At 39.1% G+C, this 23,218-nt stretch overlaps 1 protein-coding gene across 1 annotated transcript in view; it reads right to left on the bottom strand.

The window, feature by feature from the left end:
• Positions 1-1,107: 1,107 nt before the first annotated feature.
• The window catches only part of LOC115768495 (carbonic anhydrase-related protein 10), a 45,079-nt gene continuing 22,968 nt past the window's right edge, over positions 1,108-23,218 (bottom strand). Inside the window, exons 6-8 of the mRNA XM_030713081.1 lie at positions 20,080-20,234; positions 1,822-1,953; positions 1,108-1,234 (exon numbers count right to left, since the gene is read on the bottom strand). Of these exons, the coding sequence (XP_030568941.1) occupies positions 1,148-1,234; positions 1,822-1,953; positions 20,080-20,234 (374 nt within the window). The 3' untranslated portion in view covers positions 1,108-1,147. The remainder of the gene's footprint in view (positions 1,235-1,821; positions 1,954-20,079; positions 20,235-23,218) is intronic.

Genomic DNA, 23,218 nt, shown 5'->3' with positions numbered 1-23,218 from the left:
TGCAAGGGTATCTGAGATTCGGCTTGCCGAATTCGCTGTTTAGTTCTTTGTGTGTCAGAAAAAAGAAATTGATAAATTAAAGTAAAAGCAAAAACAAAAAAAAAAGGTAAATAAATAAATACAAATAAATGCCACAAATAAAGCTGAAATAATCAATAATAGGCCATAAATAATTTTTAAAAAAATGTTAACAAAAATAATAAAGAATTTTTCAGCTAGTGCAGGCGTGCGTGTGTGTGTGTGTGTGTGTGTGTGTGTTTGAACAAATATTGAACTCATTTTAGTTATTTCACAAATATAAAAAGGCAGCAATTAATTTGTGGCACAGCGTACATTTTTGCTGTGTGCGTGTTGTGCTTATTTCTAGGCTCTGTATTTTTTTTTTTTTTTTGCCATTTTATTTATTTATCTATATTTTAGTTAGCTTCCATGGAATTAACTGGTTTTTGTTTGTTATTTGTTCATAAATATTTTTGCGCTCTGTTAGGGCATGTCCTTGCAGAGAGAAAGAGAGAGAGAGTACTTTGACTTTCTCACATGAAATATCTGCTTCATGGAGCCTTGTGAGCAATACTATGCGCATTAGTTTTCTCTATAATAGCTCTCCTTGTTTTAACCAAAGTTGGTAAATGTCTTCTTGAAATGCCTGTCAATTTCATCAAGATCGGACTATAAACACCGAAGTTACACGCATGAGGAAAAGGGCAGAAGAAGAAGCATGTGTGAATGTGTATGTGTGTGTGTGTATAGAAGAAAGCTAGACTAATTTGAAGGCTAGGTTCAAGCGGAGCACTCTGCAAGGGCATTAGACATTCGGCTAGCCGAAGTCGAACTCTGTTTATACCTTGTTGCTGTTAATGAAACGATATATATATATATATATATATATATATGTATATATATAGATATATTTGTGTGTGTATATATATGCGATGTTTGTTGTTTGTAATAGTTGTTGTTGCTGTTGTTAGGAATGTTGCAAGCCAAACGAATCCTGAGCTCGTTTTAAAAACGTGAATATCAAATTTGAATGCGGCATCAAAAATGCGAAATGCGTTGCCAGCCTCAGTTCCAGTTCCAGTTCCAGTTCCAGTGCCAGTGCCAGTTCCAGTTCCAGTTCCAGTTTTTGTTCTATTTGTTGTTGTCGTCAACGTATCAGAAGTCCCGTGTCTGGCGACCAGCGATTCGCTCGATAGTACATGTCCTTGTACATGGAAGGGCATGCGTTTTGATTCTATTTCGGATTTAAAAGCATAAAACAAAAAAAAAAAACATAAATTGTTAAAGAGTCAATTGAATGCTTTACCAGGCTTATCTAGCGACAGATTTTATGGAATATTTCCATAGAAATAGACAAGCGGACATTACCCGGCTATGCCCGGCGCAAGTTTTTGCGAGTATTTTGTGGATTTAGCTTGAAGAATTGTTCTCAATTTTTTCTATCAATTTAAAGGTTTGACAGTGAACCGTGAATTAAAAATTCGCACATTTCCACACTTTCCCTTCAAGAGACGTGAATTCACTGATATGTGTGAAAAACGGACTCAAATGCATTTTCACAACAAATTTGTGAAACTAAGTTTCAGCACGATTGTATGCTAAGCAATAAAGTTTCACACAAGCGTATTCCACCAATTTTTCACAGTTGCTGGTGGAATTATGCAAGATATCCGTCTTGAGCTTTATGCCACAGTAAAATTTCCATCAATCTGTTAGATTGTCAGTCAATCAGATAATGATGTATGCAATATGCATACTATATTTAAAACATATCGATAGTTATCGATTGTACACATTTAGATAACTTTAAAGGACACTCACCTTATGACGCTTAAAATCTATGTTCGTCCTTACGGTTCTATGGTGTAAGCTTTGCACGGGTCGCGCATTATTACCTAATGGAGCTTTCGGTGTACTCTCGGAGCCTTGCATCAGTCGTCGGAGTTGATATAACTGCGAAATATAAAGAGAAAGGGGAGAGAGCTTAAGCATTAAGTTGGCATTGCCAAGGCTGGGCTCAATCACAAGTGTTATTCTACGGCTGCAGTTAGCAATATCTGTGCTGACTGATTGATTGATTGATTGATTGATTGAAACCTTAGGTGCAATCAGGCGGAGTTTTATATAAAAGTGACCCCGCAAAAGGCACGTAAAATTTGATAATTTTCCACAGTTTCGAGTGTGTATTTCGAAATAGCTGAAATACTTATTCGTTTAGTTTTCACGTAGAGCTTTGCAAATACGATTGTAGTCGATTGAAGAAAACTCGTAACCTTTGATCTCTAATAACTAACAAAGGCATAAATTATTACGAATAGTGTCAAACATGTCACAGGTTCCTGAAAAAAATCACCACGATCTATGAATATGAGTTTAAAGCCGATCGGTTGGCATACAAACAAGTTTCAGTCGAACGTTTTCCACTAATTTTCCACAGTTGTGGGTGGAAATCCTTGGTTTATCAATCGTGCAGTCAAAACAGACTCTATTGTTGTTGTGCTTATCGGGTTTGATTTAATAAATTCATATTGATTTCTTTTATGTAACTTTAAATAAAGTTGTCCGTCTTTCAAGTTTTCTAAGATTTTCTGTCAAATCAGCTCAGCTTGAGGTACAGTCACTGCTGTCAGTGTTGTACAGTACTGCTAACAGTGTTGTACAGGGACGCTAGTTCAGCGCGTTTTACAACACTGTCTGGATTAATCCAATTAAGCCGCGCAGCACTTTTTATCCCAGCTCAGTCATATCTCTCTCTCACGTTCTCTCTCTCTCTCTCTCTCTCTCTCTCTCTCTCTCTCTCTCTCTCTCTCTCTCTCTCTCTGTATATATATATATATATAGCAATAAAAAAGTGCTTATATTTGCTTTGTTTAATTTTATTTATTTTTAAATCTTTTCATTTCCTGTAGTTTCCATTGGGGTCAGCTTTTTTCTGTTGATCTCCCAGCTGAACCAATTAAATGATTTCCTTTTACCCCGCCTTCACTGTCCTTTCCCGCCTCTATGACAATGGCCAGCCGCCCATTTTGATCTATTCAATTGCGTTTGATTAACGCATTGTTTTTGATTAAGCTCTATTATAAACCAACTGCTTTGTTGCCGCATTTTATTTGATTTTCCTTTGGCTTTTTTTTTTGCCTCTCCCCTCAATTGTTGTCTAGTTACATAGTTACTGCCCCTCTCCCTCTCTCTCTCTCTCTCTGTCTTTCTGTGTTGATGTGTATGCAAATTGATTAAACTAACCAAATATTGTTTTTTAATTATGCGCAGAGCATCGCATTGACCGCAACTGAACCGCGTTGCGACCGTTGCCCAATTGATGAGAAATTTTATAATTGCATTTATGCGATTTACAACAATTAAAAAAGAAAAACAAAAATAAAATAAAAAAAATGAAATGCAAATAAATAATATAAAAAAAAACAGCCTTCCTAATTGCAATTGCAAAACCCAAATGCATTTTAATATTTGCGGTCGTTTGTGAAAGCAATGCACAAATAACAAGTAAGAGGTTCTAGTCGGGAGCTCCCGACTAGGGGATACCCTGAACCCTCTTCCTCCAACATCAAATGCATATATATATTCTATTTTAGAAGCTATATGTCAAGTTTGGTGACTCTAGCTCTTATTATTTACCAAAATTGCCCAAAAAACAAGATTTAGATATCGATAACGGAGTAAGTTATCGATTATCGGAAACAAACTCGATCTGCGCGGGAACTAGGAGCATCTACATCTAAAATTTCTTTCTAGCTCTTATAAGTTCTGAGATCCTTGCGTTTATACATACGGACGGACAGACGGACGGACGGACAGAGAGACGGATATTGCTAGATCGACTCAGCTATTTATGCTGATCAAGAATATATATACTTTGTGGGGTCGGAGTTGCTTCCTTCTGCCTGTTACATATATTTGGATTTTGCACAAATACAATATACCCTTATACCCATTCTTAATGGGTTCAGGGTATAAAAAGCCAAACTTCGTGAAAATCGGATGAGATTTGGCCGAGTTATGGGCGTGGTAATTTTTGACCCATGTCTATATACGAATCTTGGGGTAAGATTTGGACATGAATTTCGACCAAAAAATCGGTGTCGAGATTTGAATGCCACATTAATCTAGAGGGAAAACCATGAAGAAAAAGCCAAACTTCGTGGAAATCGGATGAGATTTGACCGAGTTATGGGGGTGGTAATTTTTGAGCCATGTCTATATACGAATCTTGGGGTAAGATTTGGACATGCATTTCGACTAAAAAATCGGTGTTCAGATTTCAATGCCAAATTAATCTAGAGCGAAAACCATGAAGAAAAAGCCAAACTTCGTGGAAATCGGATGAGATTTGACCGAGTTATGGGGGTGGTAATTTTTGACCCATGTCTATATACGAATCTTGGGGTAAGATTTGGACATGAATTTCGACCAAAAAATCGGTGTCGAGATTTGAATGCCACATTAATCTAGAGGGAAAACCATGAGGAAAAAGCCAAACTTCGTGGAAATCGGATGAGATTTGACCGAGTTATGGGGGTGGTAATTTTTGACCCATGTCTATATACGAATCTTGGGGTAAGTTTTGGACATGCATTTCGACTAAAAAATCGGTGTTCAGATTTGAATGCCAAATTAATCTAGAGGGAAAACCATGAAGAAAAAGCCAAACTTCGTGAAAATCGGATGAGATTTGGCCGAGATATGGGGGTGGTAATTTTTGACCCATGTCTATATACGAATCTTGGGGTAAGATTTGGACATGCATTTCGACTAAAAAATCGGTGTTCAGATTTGAATGCCAAATTAATCTAGAGGGAAAACCATGAAGAAAAAGCCAAACTTCGTGAAAATCGGATGAGATTTGGCCGAGATATGGGGGTGGTAATTTTTGACCCATGTCTATATACGAATCTTGGGGTAAGATTTGGACATGAATTTCGACCAAAAAATCGGTGTCGAGATTTGAATGCCACATTATTCTAGAGGGAAAACCATTAAGAAAAAGCCAAACTTCGTGAAAATCGGATGAGATTTGGCCGAGATATGGGGGTGGTAATTTTTGACCCATGTCTATATACGAATCTTGGGGTAAGATTTGGACATGAATTTCGACCAAAAAATCGGTGTCGAGATTTGAATGCCACATTAATCTAGAGGGAAAACCATTAAGAAAAAGCCAAGCTTCGTGAAAATCGGATGAGATTTGACCGAGTTATGGGGTTGGTAATTTTTGACCCATGTCTATATACGAATCTTGGGGTAAGATTTGGACATGAATTTCGACCAATAAATCGGTGTTCAGATTTGAATGCCAAATTAATCTAGAGGGAAAACCATGAAGAAAAAGCCAAACTTCGTGAAAATCGGATGAGATTTGGCCGAGATATGGGGGTGGTAATTTTTGACCCATGTCTATATACGAATCTTGGGGTAAGATTTGGACATGAATTTCGACCAAAAAATCGGTGTCGAGATTTGAATGCCACATTAATCTAGAGGGAAAACCATTAAGAAAAAGCCAAGCTTCGTGAAAATCGGATGAGATTTGACCGAGTTATGGGGGTGGTAATTTTTGACCCATGTCTATATACGAATCTTGGGGTAAGATTTGGACATGAATTTCGACCAAAAAATCGGTGTCGAGATTTGAATGCCACATTAATCTAGAGGGAAAACCATGAAGAAAAAGCCAAACTTCGTGGAAATCGGATGAGATTTGACCGAGTTATGGGGGTGGTAATTTTTGACCCATGTCTATATACGAATCTTGGGGTAAGATTTGGACATGAATTTCGACCAAAAAATCGGTGTCGAGATTTGAATGCCACATTAATCTAGAGGGAAAACCATGAAGAAAAAGCCAAACTTCGTGGAAATCGGATGAGATTTGGCCGAGATATGGGGGTGGTAATTTTTGACCCATGTCTATATACGAATCTTGGGGTAAGATTTGGACATAAATTTCGACCAAAAAATCGGTGTCGAGATTTGAGTGTCACATTAATCTAGAGGGAAAACCATTAAGAAAAAGCCAAGCTTCGTGAAAATCGGATGAGATTTGACCGAGTTATGGGGGTGGTAATTTTTGACCCATGTCTATATACGAATCTTGGGGTAAGATTTGGACATGCATTTCGACTAAAAAATCGGTGTTCAGATTTGAATGCCAGATTAATCTAGAGGGAAAACCATTAAGAAAAAGCCAAGCTTCGTGAAAATCGGATGAGATTTGACCGAGTTATGGGGTTGGTAATTTTAGACCCATGTCTATATACGAATCTTGGGGTAAGATTTGGACATGCATTTCGACTAAAAAATCGGTGTTCAGATTTGAATGACAGATTAATCTAGAGGGAAAAACATGAAAAAAAGCCAAACTTCGTGGAAATCGGATGAGATTTGACCGAGTTATGGGGGTGGTAATTTTTGACCCATGTCTATATACGAATCTTGGGGTAAGATTTGGACATGCATTTCGACTAAAAAATCGGTGTTCAGATTTGAATGCCAAATTAATCTAGAGGGAAAACCATGAAGAAAAAGCCAAACTTCGTGGAAATCGGATGAGATTTGACCGAGTTATGGGGGTGGTAATTTTTGACCCATGTCTATATACGAATCTTGGGGTAAGATTTGGACATGCATTTCGACTAAAAAATCGGTGTTCAGATTTGAATGCCAGATTAATCTAGAGGGAAAACCATGAAGAAAAAGCCAAACTTCGTGGAAATCGGATGAGATTTGACCGAGTTATGGGGGTGGTAATTTTTGACCCATGTCTATATACGAATCTTGGGGTAAGATTTGGACATGAATTTCGACCAAAAAATCGGTGTCGAGATTTGAATGCCACATTAATCTAGAGGGAAAACCATGAAGAAAAAGCCAAACTTCGTGGAAATCGGATGAGATTTGACCGAGTTATGGGGGTGGTAATTTTTGACCCATGTCTATATACGAATCTTGGGGTAAGTTTTGGACATGCATTTCGACTAAAAAATCGGTGTTCAGATTTGAATGCCAAATTAATCTAGAGGGAAAACCATGAAGAAAAAGCCAAACTTCGTGGAAATCGGATGAGATTTGACCGAGCTATGGGGGTGGTATTTTTTGACCCATGTCTATATACGAATCTTGGGGTAAGATTTGGACATGAATTTCGACCAAAAAATCGGTGTCGAGATTTGAATGCCACATTATTCTAGAGGGAAAACCATTAAGAAAAAGCCAAACTTCGTGAAAATCGGATGAGATTTGGCCGAGATATGGGGGTGGTAATTTTTGACCCATGTCTATATACGAATCTTGGGGTAAGATTTGGACATGAATTTCGACCAAAAAATCGGTGTCGAGATTTGAATGCCACATTAATCTAGAGGGAAAACCATGAAGAAAAAGCCAAACTTCGTGGAAATCGGATGAGATTTGACCGAGTTATGGGGGTGGTAATTTTTGACCCATGTCTATATACGAATCTTGGGGTAAGTTTTGGACATGCATTTCGACTAAAAAATCGGTGTTCAGATTTGAATGCCAAATTAATCTAGAGGGAAAACCATGAAGAAAAAGCCAAACTTCGTGGAAATCGGATGAGATTTGACCGAGCTATGGGGGTGGTATTTTTTGACCCATGTCTATATACGAATCTTGGGGTAAGATTTGGACATGAATTTCGACCAAAAAATCGGTGTCGAGATTTGAATGCCACATTATTCTAGAGGGAAAACCATTAAGAAAAAGCCAAACTTCGTGAAAATCGGATGAGATTTGGCCGAGATATGGGGGTGGTAATTTTTGACCCATGTCTATATACGAAGCTTGGGGTAAGATTTGGACATGAATTTCGACCAAAAAATCGGTGTCGAGATTTGAATGCCACATTAATCTAGAGGGAAAACCATGAAGAAAAAGCCAAACTTCGTGGAAATCGGATGAGATTTGACCGAGTTATGGGGGTGGTAATTTTTGACCCATGTCTATATACGAATCTTGGGGTAAGATTTGGACATGAATTTCGACCAAAAAATCGGTGTCGAGATTTGAATGGCACATTAATCTAGAGGGAAAACCATTAAGAAAAAGCCAAGCTTCGTGAAAATCGGATGAGATTTGACCGAGTTATGGGGGTGGTAATTTTTGACCCATGTCTATATACGAATCTTGGGGTAAGATTTGGACATGAATTTCGACTAAAAAATCGGTGTTCAGATTTTAATGCCAAATTAATCTAGAGGGAAAACCATGAAGAAAAAGCCAAACTTCGTGAACATCGGATGAGATTTGGCCGAGATATGGGGGTGGTAATTTTTGACCCATGTCTATATACGAATCTTGGGGTAAGATTTGGACATGAATTTCGACCAAAAAATCGGTGTCGAGATTTGAATGCCACATTATTCTAGAGGGAAAACCATTAAGAAAAAGCCAAACTTCGTGAAAATCGGATGAGATTTGACCAAGTTATGGGGGTGGTAATTTTTGACCCATGTCTATATACGAATCTTGGGGTAAGATTTGGACATGAATTTCGACCAAAAAATCGGTGTCGAGATTTGAATGCCACATTAATCTAGAGGGAAAACCATGAAGAAAAAGCCAAAGTTCGTGGAAATCGGATGAGATTTGACCGAGTTATGGGGGTGGTAATTTTTGACCCATGTCTATATACGAATCTTGGGGTAAGATTTGGACATGAATTTCGACCAAAAAATCGGTGTCGAGATTTGAATGCCACATTAATCTAGAGGGAAAACCATGAAGAAAAAGCCAAACTTCGTGGAAATCGGATGAGATTTGACCGAGTTATGGGGGTGGTAATTTTTGACCAATGTCTATATACGAATCTTGGGGTAAGATTTGGACATGCATTTCGACTAAAAAATCGGTGTTCAGATTTGAATGCCAAATTAATCTAGAGGGAAAACCATGAAGAAAAAGCCAAACTTCGTGAAAATCGGATGAGATTTGGCCGAGATATGGGGGTGGTAATTTTTGACCCATGTCTATATACGAATCTTGGGGTAAGATTTGGACATGAATTTCGACTAAAAAATCGGTGTTCAGATTTTAATGCCAAATTAATCTAGAGGGAAAACCATGAAGAAAAAGCCAAACTTCGTGAACATCGGATGAGATTTGGCCGAGATATGGGGGTGGTAATTTTTGACCCATGTCTATATACGAATCTTGGGGTAAGATTTGGACATGAATTTCGACCAAAAAATCGGTGTCGAGATTTGAATGCCACATTATTCTAGAGGGAAAACCATTAAGAAAAAGCCAAACTTCGTGAAAATCGGATGAGATTTGACCAAGTTATGGGGGTGGTAATTTTTGACCCATGTCTATATACGAATCTTGGGGTAAGATTTGGACATGAATTTCGACCAAAAAATCGGTGTCGAGATTTGAGTGCCACATTAATCTAGAGGGAAAACCATTAAGAAAAAGCCAAGCTTCGTGAAAATCGGATGAGATTTGACCAAGTTATGGGGGTGGTAATTTTTGACCCATGTCTATATACGAATCTTGGGGTAAGATTTGGACATGAATTTCGACCAAAAATCGGTGTCGAGATTTGAATGCCACATTAATCTAGAGGGAAAACCATGAAGAAAAAGCCAAACTTCGTGGAAATCGGATGAGATTTGACCGAGTTATGGGGGTGGTCATTTTTGACCCATGTCTATATACGAATCTTGGGGTAAGATTTGGACATGCATTTCGACTAAAAAGTCGGTGTTCAGATTTGAATGCCAGATTAATCTAGAGGGAAAAACATGAAGAAAAAGCCAAACTTCGTGGAAATCGGATGAGATTTGACCGAGTTATGGGGGTGGTAATTTTTGACCCATGTCTATATACGAATCTTGGGGTAAGATTTGGACATGAATTTCGACCAAAAAATCGGTGTCGAGATTTGAATGCCACATTAATCTAGAGGGAAAACCATGAAGAAAAAGCCAAACTTCGTGGAAATCGGATGAGATTTGACCGAGTTATGGGGGTGGTAATTTTTGACCCATGTCTATATACGAATCTTGGGGTAAGATTTGGACATGAATTTCGACCAAAAAATCGGTGTCGAGATTTGAATGCCACATTAATCTAGAGGGAAAACCATTAAGAAAAAGCCAAGCTTCGTGAAAATCGGATGAGATTTGACCGAGTTATGGGGGTGGTAATTTTTGACCCATGTCTATATACGAATCTTGGGGTAAGATTTGGACATGCATTTCGACTAAAAAATCGGTCAGATTTGAATGTTAGATTAATCTAGAGGGAAAAACATGAAGAAAAAGCCAAACTTCGTGGAAATCGGATGAGATTTGACCGAGTTATGGGGTTGGTAATTTTTGACCCATGTCTATATACGAATCTTGGGGTAAGATTTGGACATGAATTTCGACCAAAAAATCGGTGTCGAGATTTGAATGCCACATTAATCTAGAGGGAAAACCATGAAGAAAAAGCCAAACTTCGTGGAAATCGGATGAGATTTGACCGAGTTATGGGGGTGGTAATTTTTGACCCATGTCTATATACGAATCTTGGGGTAAGATTTGGACATGAATTTCGACCAAAAAATCGGTGTCGAGATTTGAATGCCACATTAATCTAGAGGGAAAACCATGAAGAAAAAGCCAAAGTTCGTGGAAATCGGATGAGATTTGACCGAGTTATGGGGGTGGTAATTTTTGACCCATGTCTATATACGAATCTTGGGGTAAGATTTGGACATGAATTTCGACCAAAAAATCGGTGTCGAGATTTGAATGCCACATTAATCTAGAGGGAAAACCATGAAGAAAAAAGCCAAACTTCGTGGAAATCGGATGAGATTTGACCGAGTTATGGGGGTGGTAATTTTTGACCAATGTCTATATACGAATCTTGGGGTAAGATTTGGACATGCATTTCGACTAAAAAATCGGTGTTCAGATTTGAATGCCAAATTAATCTAGAGGGAAAACCATGAAGAAAAAGCCAAACTTCGTGAAAATCGGATGAGATTTGGCCGAGATATGGGGGTGGTAATTTTTGACCCATGTCTATATACGAATCTTGGGGTAAGATTTGGACATGAATTTCGACTAAAAAATCGGTGTTCAGATTTTAATGCCAAATTAATCTAGAGGGAAAACCATGAAGAAAAAGCCAAACTTCGTGAACATCGGATGAGATTTGGCCGAGATATGGGGGTGGTAATTTATGACCCATGTCTATATACGAATCTTGGGGTAAGATTTGGACATGAATTTCGACCAAAAAATCGGTGTCGAGATTTGAATGCCACATTATTCTAGAGGGAAAACCATTAAGAAAAAGCCAAACTTCGTGAAAATCGGATGAGATTTGACCAAGTTATGGGGGTGGTAATTTTTGACCCATGTCTATATACGAATCTTGGGGTAAGATTTGGACATGAATTTCGACCAAAAAATCGGTGTCGAGATTTGAGTGCCACATTAATCTAGAGGGAAAACCATTAAGAAAAAGCCAAGCTTCGTGAAAATCGGATGAGATTTGACCAAGTTATGGGGGTGGTAATTTTTGACCCATGTCTATATACGAATCTTGGGGTAAGATTTGGACATGAATTTCGACCAAAAATCGGTGTCGAGATTTGAATGCCACATTAATCTAGAGGGAAAACCATGAAGAAAAAGCCAAACTTCGTGGAAATCGGATGAGATTTGACCGAGTTATGGGGGTGGTAATTTTTGACCCATGTCTATATACGAATCTTGGGGTAAGATTTGGACATGAATTTCGACCAAAAAATCGGTGTCGAGATTTGAATGGCACATTAATCTTGAGGGAAAACCATTAAGAAAAAGCCAAGCTTCGTGAAAATCGGATGAGATTTGACCGAGTTATGGGGGTGGTAATTTTTGACCCATGTCTATATACGAATCTTGGGGTAAGATTTGGACATGCATTTCGACTAAAAAATCGGTCAGATTTGAATGCCAGATTAATCTAGAGGGAAAAACATGAAGAAAAAGCCAAACTTCGTGGAAATCGGATGAGATTTGACCGAGTTATGGGGTTGGTAATTTTTGACCCATGTCTATATACGAATCTTGGGGTAAGATTTGGACATGAATTTCGACCAAAAAATCGGTGTCGAGATTTGAATGCCACATTAATCTAGAGGGAAAACCATGAAGAAAAAGCCAAACTTCGTGGAAATCGGATGAGATTTGACCGAGTTATGGGGGTGGTAATTTTTGACCCATGTCTATATACGAATCTTGGGGTAAGATTTGGACATGAATTTCGACCAAAAAATCGGTGTCGAGATTTGAATGCCACATTAATCTAGAGGGAAAACCATGAAGAAAAAGCCAAACTTCGTGGAAATCGGATGAGATTTGACCGAGTTATGGGGGTGGTAATTTTTGACCAATGTCTATATACGAATCTTGGGGTAAGATTTGGACATGCATTTCGACTAAAAAATCGGTGTTCAGATTTGAATGCCAAATTAATCTAGAGGGAAAACCATGAAGAAAAAGCCAAACTTCGTGAAAATCGGATGAGATTTGGCCGAGATATGGGGGTGGTAATTTTTGACCCATGTCTATATACGAATCTTGGGGTAAGATTTGGACATGAATTTCGACTAAAAAATCGGTGTTCAGATTTTAATGCCAAATTAATCTAGAGGGAAAACCATGAAGAAAAAGCCAAACTTCGTGAACATCGGATGAGATTTGGCCGAGATATGGGGGTGGTAATTTTTGACCCATGTCTATATACGAATCTTGGGGTAAGATTTGGACATGAATTTCGACCAAAAAATCGGTGTCGAGATTTGAATGCCACATTATTCTAGAGGGAAAACCATTAAGAAAAAGCCAAACTTCGTGAAAATCGGATGAGATTTGACCAAGTTATGGGGGTGGTAATTTTTGACCCATGTCTATATACGAATCTTGGGGTAAGATTTGGACATGAATTTCGACCAAAAAATCGGTGTCGAGATTTGAGTGCCACATTAATCTAGAGGGAAAACCATTAAGAAAAAGCCAAGCTTCGTGAAAATCGGATGAGATTTGACCAAGTTATGGGGGTGGTAATTTTTGACCCATGTCTATATACGAATCTTGGGGTAAGATTTGGACATGAATTTCGACCAAAAATCGGTGTCGAGATTTGAATGCCACATTAATCTAGAGGGAAAACCATGAAGAAAAAGCCAAACTTCGTGGAAATCGGATGAGATTTGACCGAGTTATGGGGGTGGTCATTTTTGACCCATGTCTATATACGAATCTTGGGGTAAGATTTGGACATGCATTTCGACTAAAAAGTCGGTGTTCAGATTTGAATGCCAGATTAATCTAGAGGGAAAAACATGAAGAAAAAGCCAAACTTCGTGGAAATCGGATGAGATTTGACCGAGTTATGGGGGTGGTAATTTTTGACCCATGTCTATATACGAATCTTGGGGTAAGATTTGGACATGAATTTCGACCAAAAAATCGGTGTCGAGATTTGAATGCCACATTAATCTAGAGGGAAAACCATGAAGAAAAAGCCAAACTTCGTGGAAATCGGATGAGATTTGACCAAGTTTTGGGGGTGGTAATTTTTGACCCATGTCTATATACGAATCTTGGGGTAAGACTTGGCCATGAATTTCGACCAAAAAATCGGTGTCGAGATTTGAATGCCACATTAATCTAGAGGGAAAACCATGAAGAAAAAGCCAAACTTCGTGAAAATCGGATGAGATTTGGCCGAGTTATGGGGGTGGTAATTTTTGACCCATGTCTATATACGAATCTTGGGGTAAGGTTTGGACATGAATTTCGACCAAAAAATCGGTGCCGAGATTTGAATGCCACATTAATCTAGAGGGAAAACCATAAAGAAAAAGCCAAACTTCGTGGAAATCGGATGAGATTTGACCGAGCTATGGGGGTGGTAAAAGCCAAGCTTCGTGAAAATCGGATGAGAGGAAAAACATGAAGAAAAAGCCAAACTTCGTGGAAATCGGATGAGATTTGACCAAGTTATGGGGGTGGTAATTTTTGACCCATGTCTATAGATTTGGACATGAATTTCGACCAAAAAATCGGTGTCGAGATTTGAGTGCCACATTAATCTAGAGGGAAAACCATTAAGAAAAAGCCAAGCTTCGTGAAAATCGGATGAGATTTGACCAAGTTATGGGGGTGGTAATTTTTTACCCATGTCTATATACGAATCTTGGGGTAAGATTTGGACATGCATTTCGATTAAAAAATCGGTGTTCAGATTTGAATGCCAGATTAATCTAGAGGGAAAACCATGAAGAAAAAGCCAAACTTCGTGGAAATCGGATGAGATTTGACCAAGTTATGGGGGTGGTAATTTTTGACCCATGTCTATATACGAATCTTGGGGTAAGATTTGGACATGAATTTCGACCAAACAATCGGTGTCGAGATTTGAATGCCACATTAATCTAGAGGGAAAACCATGAAGAAAAAGCCAAACTTCGTGAAAATCGGATGAGATTTGGCCGAGTTATGGGGGTGGTAATTTTTGACCCATGTCTATATACGAATCTTGGGGTAAGGTTTGGACATGAATTTCGACCAAAAAATCGGTGCCGAGATTTGAATGCCACATTAATCTAGAGGGAAAACCATAAAGAAAAAGCCAAACTTCGTGGAAATCGGATGAGATTTGACCGAGCTATGGGGGTGGTAAAAGCCAAGCTTCGTGAAAATCGGATGAGAGGAAAAACATGAAGAAAAAGCCAAACTTCGTGGAAATCGGATGAGATTTGACCAAGTTATGGGGGTGGTAATTTTTGACCCATGTCTATAGATTTGGACATGAATTTCGACCAAAAAATCGGTGTCGAGATTTGAGTGCCACATTAATCTAGAGGGAAAACCATTAAGAAAAAGCCAAGCTTCGTGAAAATCGGATGAGATTTGACCAAGTTATGGGGGTGGTAATTTTTTACCCATGTCTATATACGAATCTTGGGGTAAGATTTGGACATGCATTTCGATTAAAAAATCGGTGTTCAGATTTGAATGCCAGATTAATCTAGAGGGAAAACCATGAAGAAAAAGCCAAACTTCGTGGAAATCGGATGAGATTTGACCAAGTTATGGGGGTGGTAATTTTTGACCCATGTCTATATACGAATCTTGGGGTAAGATTTGGACATGAATTTCGACCAAACAATCGGTGTCGAGATTTGAATGCCACATTAATCTAGAGGGAAAACCATGAAGAAAAAGCCAAACTTCGTGGAAATCGGATGAGATTTGACCAAGTTATGGGGGTGGTAATTTTTGACCCATGTCTATATACGAATCTTGGGGTAAGATTTGGACATGAATTTCGACCAAAAATCGGTGTCGAGATTTGAATGCCACATTAATCTAGAGGGAAAACCATGAAGAAAAAGCCAAACTTCGTGGAAATCGGATGAGATTTGACCGAGTTATGGGGGTGGTAATTTTTGACCCATGTCTATATACGAATCTTGGGGTAAGATTTGGACATGAATTTCGACCAAAAATCGGTGTCGAGATTTGAATGCCACATTAATCTAGAGGGAAAACCATCAAGAAAAAGCCAAACTTCGTGAAAATCGGATGAGATTTGGCCGAGTTATGGGGGTGGTAATTTTTGACCCATGTCTATATACGAATCTTGGGGTAAGGTTTGGACATGAATTTCGACCAAAAAATCGGTGTCGAGATTTGAATGCCACATTAATCTAGAGGGAAAACCATAAAGAAAAAGCCAAACTTCGTGGAAATCGGATGAGATTTGACCGAGCTATGGGGGTGGTATTTTTTGACCCATGTCTATATACGAATCTTGGGGTAAGATTTGGACATGAATTTCGACTAAAAAATCGGTGTCGAGATTTGAATGCCAGATTAATCTAGAGGGAAAACCATGAAGAAAAAGCCAAACTTCGTGGAAATCGGATGAGATTTGACCGAGTTATGGGGGTGGTAAATTTTGACCCATGTCTATATACGAATCTTGGGGTAAGATTTGGACATGCATTTCGATTAAACAATCGGTGTTCAGATTTGAATGCCAGATTAATCTAGAGGGAAAACCATGAAGAAAAAGCCAAACTTCGTGGAAATCGGATGAGATTTGACCAAGTTATGGGGGTGGTAATTTTTGACCCATGTCTATATACGAATCTTGGGGTAAGATTTGGACATGAATTTCGACCAAAAAATCGGTGTCGAGATTTGAATGCCACATTAATCTAGAGGGAAAACCATGAAGAAAAAGCCAAACTTCGTGGAAATCGGATGAGATTTGACCAAGTTATGGGGGTGGTAATTTTTGACCCATGTCTATATACGAATCTTGGGGTAAGATTTGGACATGAATTTCGACCAAAAATCGGTGTCGAGATTTGAATGCCACGTTAATCTAGAGGGAAAACTATGAAGAAAAAGCCAAACTTCGTGGAAATCGGATGAGATTTGACCAAGTTATGGGGGTGGTAATTTTTGACCCATGTCTATATACGAATCTTGGGGTAAGATTTGGACATGAATTTCGACTAAAAAATCGGTGTCGAGATTTGAATGCCACATTAATCTAGAGGGAAAACCATGAAGAAAAAGCCAAACTTCGTGGAAATCGGATGAGATTTGACCAAGTTATGGGGGTGGTAATTTTTGACCCATGTCTATATACGAATCTTGGGGTAAGACTTGGACATGAATTTCGACCAAAAAATCGGTGTCGAGATTTGAATGCCACATTAATCTAGAGGGAAAACCATGAAGAAAAAGCCAAACTTCGTGGAAATCGGATGAGATTTGACCGAGTTATGGGGGTGGTAATTTTTGACCCATGTCTATATACGAATCTTGGGGTAAGATTTGGACATGAATTTCGACCAAAAATCGGTGTCGAGATTTGAATGCCACATTAATCTAGAGGGAAAACCATCAAGAAAAAGCCAAACTTCGTGAAAATCGGATGAGATTTGGCCGAGTTATGGGGGTGGTAATTTTTGACCCATGTCTATATACGAATCTTGGGGTAAGGTTTGGACATGAATTTCGACCAAAAAATCGGTGTCGAGATTTGAATGCCACATTAATCTAGAGGGAAAACCATAAAGAAAAAGCCAAACTTCGTGGAAATCGGATGAGATTTGACCGAGCTATGGGGGTGGTATTTTTTGACCCATGTCTATATACGAATCTTGGGGTAAGATTTGGACATGAATTTCGACTAAAAAATCGGTGTCGAGATTTGAATGCCAGATTAATCTAGAGGGAAAACCATGAAGAAAAAGCCAAACTTCGTGGAAATCGGATGAGATTTGACCGAGTTATGGGGGTGGTAAATTTTGACCCATGTCTAGATACGAATCTTGGGGTAAGATTTGGACATGAATTTCGACCAAAAAATCGGTGTTCAGATTGGAATGCCAGATTAATCTAAAGGGAAAACCATTAAGAAAAAGCCAAGCTTCGTGAAAATCGGATGAGATTTGACCGAGTTATGGGGGTAGTAATTTTTGACCCATGTCTAGATACGAATCTTGGGGTAAGATTTGGACATGCATTTCGACTAAAAAATCGGTGTTCAGATTTCAATGCCAAATTAATCTAGAGCGAAAACCATGAAGAAAAAGCCAAACTTCGTGAAAATCGGATGAGATTTGGCCGAGATATGGGGGTGGTAATTTTTGACCCATGTCTATATACGAATCTTGGGGTAAGATTTGGACATGAATTTCGACCAAAAAATCGGTGTCGATATTTGAATGCCAGATTATTCTAGAGGGAAAAACATGAAGAAAAAGCCAAACTTCGTGAAAATCGGATGAGATTTGACCGAGTTAGGGGGGTGGTAATTTTTGACCCATGTCTATATACGAATCTTGGGGTAAGATTTGGACATGAATTTCGACCAAAAAATCGGTGTCGAGATTTGAATGCCACATTATTCTAGAGGGAAAACCATTAAGAAAAAGCCAAGCTTCGTGAAAATCGGATGAGATTTAACCGAGTTATGGGGGTGGTAATTTTTGACCCATGTCTATATACGAATCTTGGGGTAAGATTTGGACATGAATTTCGACTAAAAAATCGGTGTCGAGATTTGAATGCCAGATTAATCTAGAGGGAAAACCATGAAGAAAAAGCCAAACTTCGTGGAAATCGGATGAGATTTGACCGAGTTATGGGGGTGGTAAATTTTGACCCATGTCTAGATACGAATCTTGGGGTAAGATTTGGACATGAATTTCGACCAAAAAATCGGTGTTCAGATTGGAATGCCAGATTAATCTAAAGGGAAAACCATTAAGAAAAAGCCAAGCTTCGTGAAAATCGGATGAGATTTGACCGAGTTATGGGGGTAGTAATTTTTGACCCATGTCTAGATACGAATCTTGGGGTAAGATTTGGACATGCATTTCGACTAAAAAATCGGTGTTCAGATTTCAATGCCAAATTAATCTAGAGCGAAAACCATGAAGAAAAAGCCAAACTTCGTGAAAATCGGATGAGATTTGGCCGAGATATGGGGGTGGTAATTTTTGACCCATGTCTATATACGAATCTTGGGGTAAGATTTGGACATGAATTTCGACCAAAAAATCGGTGTCGATATTTGAATGCCAGATTATTCTAGAGGGAAAAACATGAAGAAAAAGCCAAACTTCGTGAAAATCGGATGAGATTTGACCGAGTTAGGGGGGTGGTAATTTTTGACCCATGTCTACATACGAATCTTGGGGTAAGATTTGGACATGCATTTCGACTAAAAGATCGGTGTTCAGATTTGAATGCCACATTAATCTAGAGGGAAAACCATTAAGAAAAAGCCAAGCTTCGTGAAAATCGGATGAGATTTGACCGAGTTATGGGGGTGGTAATTTTTGACCCATGTCTATATACGAATCTTGGGGTAAGATTTGGACATGAATTTCGACCAAAAAATCGGTGTCGAGATTTGAATGCCACATTATTCTAGAGGGAAAACCATTAAGAAAAAGCCAAGCTTCGTGAAAATCGGATGAGATTTAACCGAGTTATGGGGGTGGTAATTTTTGACCCGTGTCTATATACAAATCTTGGGGTAAGATTTGGACATGAATTTCGTCTAAAAAATCGGTGTCGAGATTTGAATGCCAGATTAATCTAGAGGGAAAACCATGAAGAAAAAGCCAAACTTCGTGAAAATCGGATGAGATTTGGCCTAGATATGGGGGTGGTAATTTTTGACCCATGTCTATATACGAATCTTGGGGTAAGATTTGGACATGAATTTCGACCAAAAAATCGGTGTCAGGATTTGAATGCCACATTAATCTAGAGGGAAAACCATGAAGAAAAAGCCAAACTTCGTGGAAATCGGATGAGATTTGACCGAGTTATGGGGGTGGTAAATTTTGACCCATGTCTAGATACGAATCTTGGGGTAAGATTTGGACATGAATTTCGACCAAAAAATCGGTGTTCAGATTGGAATGCCAGATTAATCTAAAGGGAAAACCATTAAGAAAAAGCCAAGCTTCGTGAAAATCGGATGGGATTTGACCGAGTTATGGGGGTAGTAATTTTTGACCCATGTCTATATACGAATCTTGGGGTAAGATTTGGACATGAATTTCGACCAAAAAATCGCTGTTCAGATTTGAATGCCACATTAATCTAGAGGGAAAACCATGCAGAAAAGGCCAAACTTCGTGAAAATCGGATGAGATTTGACCGAGTTATGGGGGTAGTAATTTTTGACCCATGTCTATATACGAATCTTGGGGTAAGAGTTGGACATAAATTTCTACTAAAAAATCGGTGTCGAGATTGTAATGCCACATTAATCTAGAGGGAAAACCATGAAGAAAAATCCTGTATCATATATATATTCTATTTTAGAAGCTATATGTCAAGTTTGGTGACTCTAGCTCTTATTATTTACCAAAATTGCCCAAAAAACAGGATATCGATATCGATATCGATATCGATACCCATTTTTAATTGGTTCAGGGTATAAAAAGCTACCTTCAACCGGTGGCGGCTGGAGAGGGCGAGGGGGAGGGGAGTCTAGTTTTTGGGGGCTTACCTCTTGTTTGGTGATATAGATGGGTTTATTAACTATTATCCAGACGGTGCTCTCCCAGCAGCCCGGATGCGTGGTGGATCCCTCGTACGTAATATAATGATCCGTATTCGGCAGCAGCGATCGCACCGATATGTGCCGAATGGGCGTCGAGAAGCCTACGGAATAAAAGAGAGAGAAGTGAAGGGAAGAGTAGAAAAGAGAAGAGAAGAAAGAAAAAATGTAGATGCTTGGAAAGGCAAATCAGACAATACGAGACTACGAAATCAAAGCAAAAAGCTAACAAAGTTATTTCCATTCCTTCGGTTTACTGTTTGAACTAGTGTGGCGACTGCTAGTTCCATATGGTGAACAAGTTCAATAGTTCATTTGCGAATCGTGAACCAAATCGTCTCTATTCAGTCGTAAATGATTCGCTTTGTTCACAAAACAAGTTTCCGCTCGGAACTAGTATATGATCTTTTAGTTCAATTTGGTGAACAAGTTCAATAGTTCTTTTGCGAGTCATGTGCTAAGTCGGTCATTCAATTGGTTATGAACAATTTATTTTCTTTAGTCTGCAAACCTAACATTTTGGTCTTTCGGTTATAGTTCAATTTGGTGAACTAGTTCAATAGTTCATTCCATAGTGAGTGATTCATTCTGTTCGGACTGCAAGCCTACAAACTATTTTGTTGTCATCATCTTTTACAGGGTATATGAAGCAAAGTTCAAGGTGCATCTGCCATTTAAATGGCGGCGCACATTTCACTATGTCTTGCTATTTATGCGCTTGGAATGTGAATGCAAAACGTCGACGATACGAAAAGACCTAATGAATAATTCAGACTAGCCCCAGAGGGCAGCAGCAGCTGGGCAAAGGGCGGCGAAGGGGGCTGGTGTTTGATGAGCGGAAGCGGGGCGAGGTGGGAGTGTGCTAGAAGGGAGGGGTGGGTCTGATTTGTTGGTTGCCTTCTTGTTGGTCACTTGAACGACGGCGCTCGACTTCATTCATACAAATCATTATGCCCAGCCGGAAATGAAGCGCCTCGCGGTTTATGAGACGTCGGCAAATGGAACTAAAAAACGCGAACGGAATGCGGGGGGGCTGAGTGGGGGCTGTTGGGCGGTAGTAAGGAGCTGAGAATAGGGGCTGGTGAGAGGTAAGGCATACCGAAAAATTATTCGCAGCACAATTGTAAGTTCGTGTGCGACGTGCAACGACGAGCATTTACACTAGATGAAAAAACAAATATCGATAGCAAATTATCGATAAAAAGGAAAGAAAGAGAAATAAAAACATTATAAATGTTTTACCTAAAGTGCTTTAAACTATCGATATAAACGAAATTATCGAACAATGCTTTTATCGATAGCTCGAAAAAATTAAGTTCCTGGTTGTAATTGAACAACAATCGATAACAAATCGATACTATCGATAATCATAAATGAGAATAAAACTAAGAATTCCAAATACTTATTGCAAGCTTTAGCTAATGTCGAGCCTAAATGCTATACAAAGGCTTTGCAAGTGGTTTAGGCTAAGGATGGACGAATTTATCGATAGTTTTATTGTTATCGATAGAGAAAACTGATAAATGAAATTAGCTTAATCAAAACGAATGTTGTTTATTTGTAGTTCATATAGCAATAGTTTTAGGATTTTATATACTTGAAGATTCGGAATCGATAACTTTTTCGATAAATTTATTTAATATTTTATCTATTCAACTGAAATACTCATTTGCACTTTCGCTGCGAGCTCATGAAAAGTGCAATTCCCTTTCGATGTGTCCATTTTCGTTTTCTGATTCCGATTCTTCTTTAACAATAGCTTCGAGCGCTTTGTTAGTGTATTTCGCATTCGTTGCTCGGACTTTGCTTTTGGCGCAGTTAAACTTTCAAGTTGTTTTGCCAGCTGGTTCACAGAAATTGGCCGCATATTTTGAGTCGTTTTACAAGTCCAAAACCAAGGCGAACGGGCTAAAGGAAACTTCTTGAGGGTGGGGGAAAGGAGCTGTTTTTTTTTCCTACTCCCGTTTTTGTAGTTTTACCTTTTGATGGGGCTACATAAAGTTGTACGACCTGTAAAAAGGCTATTAAACTGGGTCGGCTAGAAGTTGGGCTGGGAATTATTAAGTGTCGGTTTAGTGTAATTCGAGGTTTCATTTTCGTCACTTTGCGCGGCGCGGCGTGGCGCGGCGCCAATTTCGCGGCCAACGGCTGTCGAGCAATTTTTATGGCTCACTTTAGGACGTTGCCGCACATAATTATGCAGCTTGTTGTTGCCAACACAATTGTTGCAGTCGCAGTTGCAGTTTCTGCTGCGGAATGACATCATAAAAGAGCTCGCCGCATAGCCACGAGCCACGAGCCGCGAGCCGTGAGCCGCGAGCCATGAGCCAGGCAAACGTTGCAACATTTCCGGTGCATTTTGCGTAACGGAAATGATGTTGCCACGCCCCACCAGCCTCGCCCTGCCAGCTGAAGCCCAACTGGAGAATTCATCAAACGCAATTCAACTCAACTGTACGTGAAAGAATGCTGACAACTTATGCCAAAATGCAGCTAGTGATGGGCGTGAGTCGTGTCGTGACACGAGTTGTAGCAAAAGAGTGCATGGAACTTGTTTGAATAGATTGCGATTAGAGCTTGAACTAGAGAAGGGAACACTGCACGGAAAACGTATGCCAAAGTGCGGATAGAGATACGCGTGAGTCGTGTCGTGACACGAGTTTTAGCAAAAGAGTGCATGGAACTTGTTTGATCGGATTGCGATTAGAGCTCGAACGAGAGAAGTGAGAGAAGTGCAGCTAGAGATGCACTAGAGACGTGTCGTGACACGAGGGGCTTTCAATTGGATTGGATTGTAATGAACTATTTAATGAAAAACTGCACGGAATGCCAAAGTGCAGCTAGAGATGCGCGTGAGTCGTGTCGTGACACGATACACTGGACTCGAAATTCAACCCGAACTAGAGATATCAGCCAATGTTTTAAAAAGCGGAACTAACACGTAATGTTTATGGTCGTGGCACGACGAACTTGTGCTTTAAGAGTTGCTTTACGAATAAGTCGTACCGATACTATCGGCATAGTTTTTGACAAATATATGTATGTACAGTCTAGACAAAGCCATGAAACATCTAGAGATCTCGTGACA

This window comes from Drosophila novamexicana, unplaced genomic scaffold, assembly GCF_003285875.2.
Source record: "Drosophila novamexicana strain 15010-1031.04,08,12 unplaced genomic scaffold, DnovRS2.1 tig00001813-arrow-arrow-pilon, whole genome shotgun sequence".
In the NCBI taxonomy this organism is placed as follows: domain Eukaryota; kingdom Metazoa; phylum Arthropoda; class Insecta; order Diptera; family Drosophilidae; genus Drosophila; species Drosophila novamexicana.
Note: the sequence above shows the minus strand (reverse complement) of the source record. Positions and strands in the feature narration are given on the sequence as shown.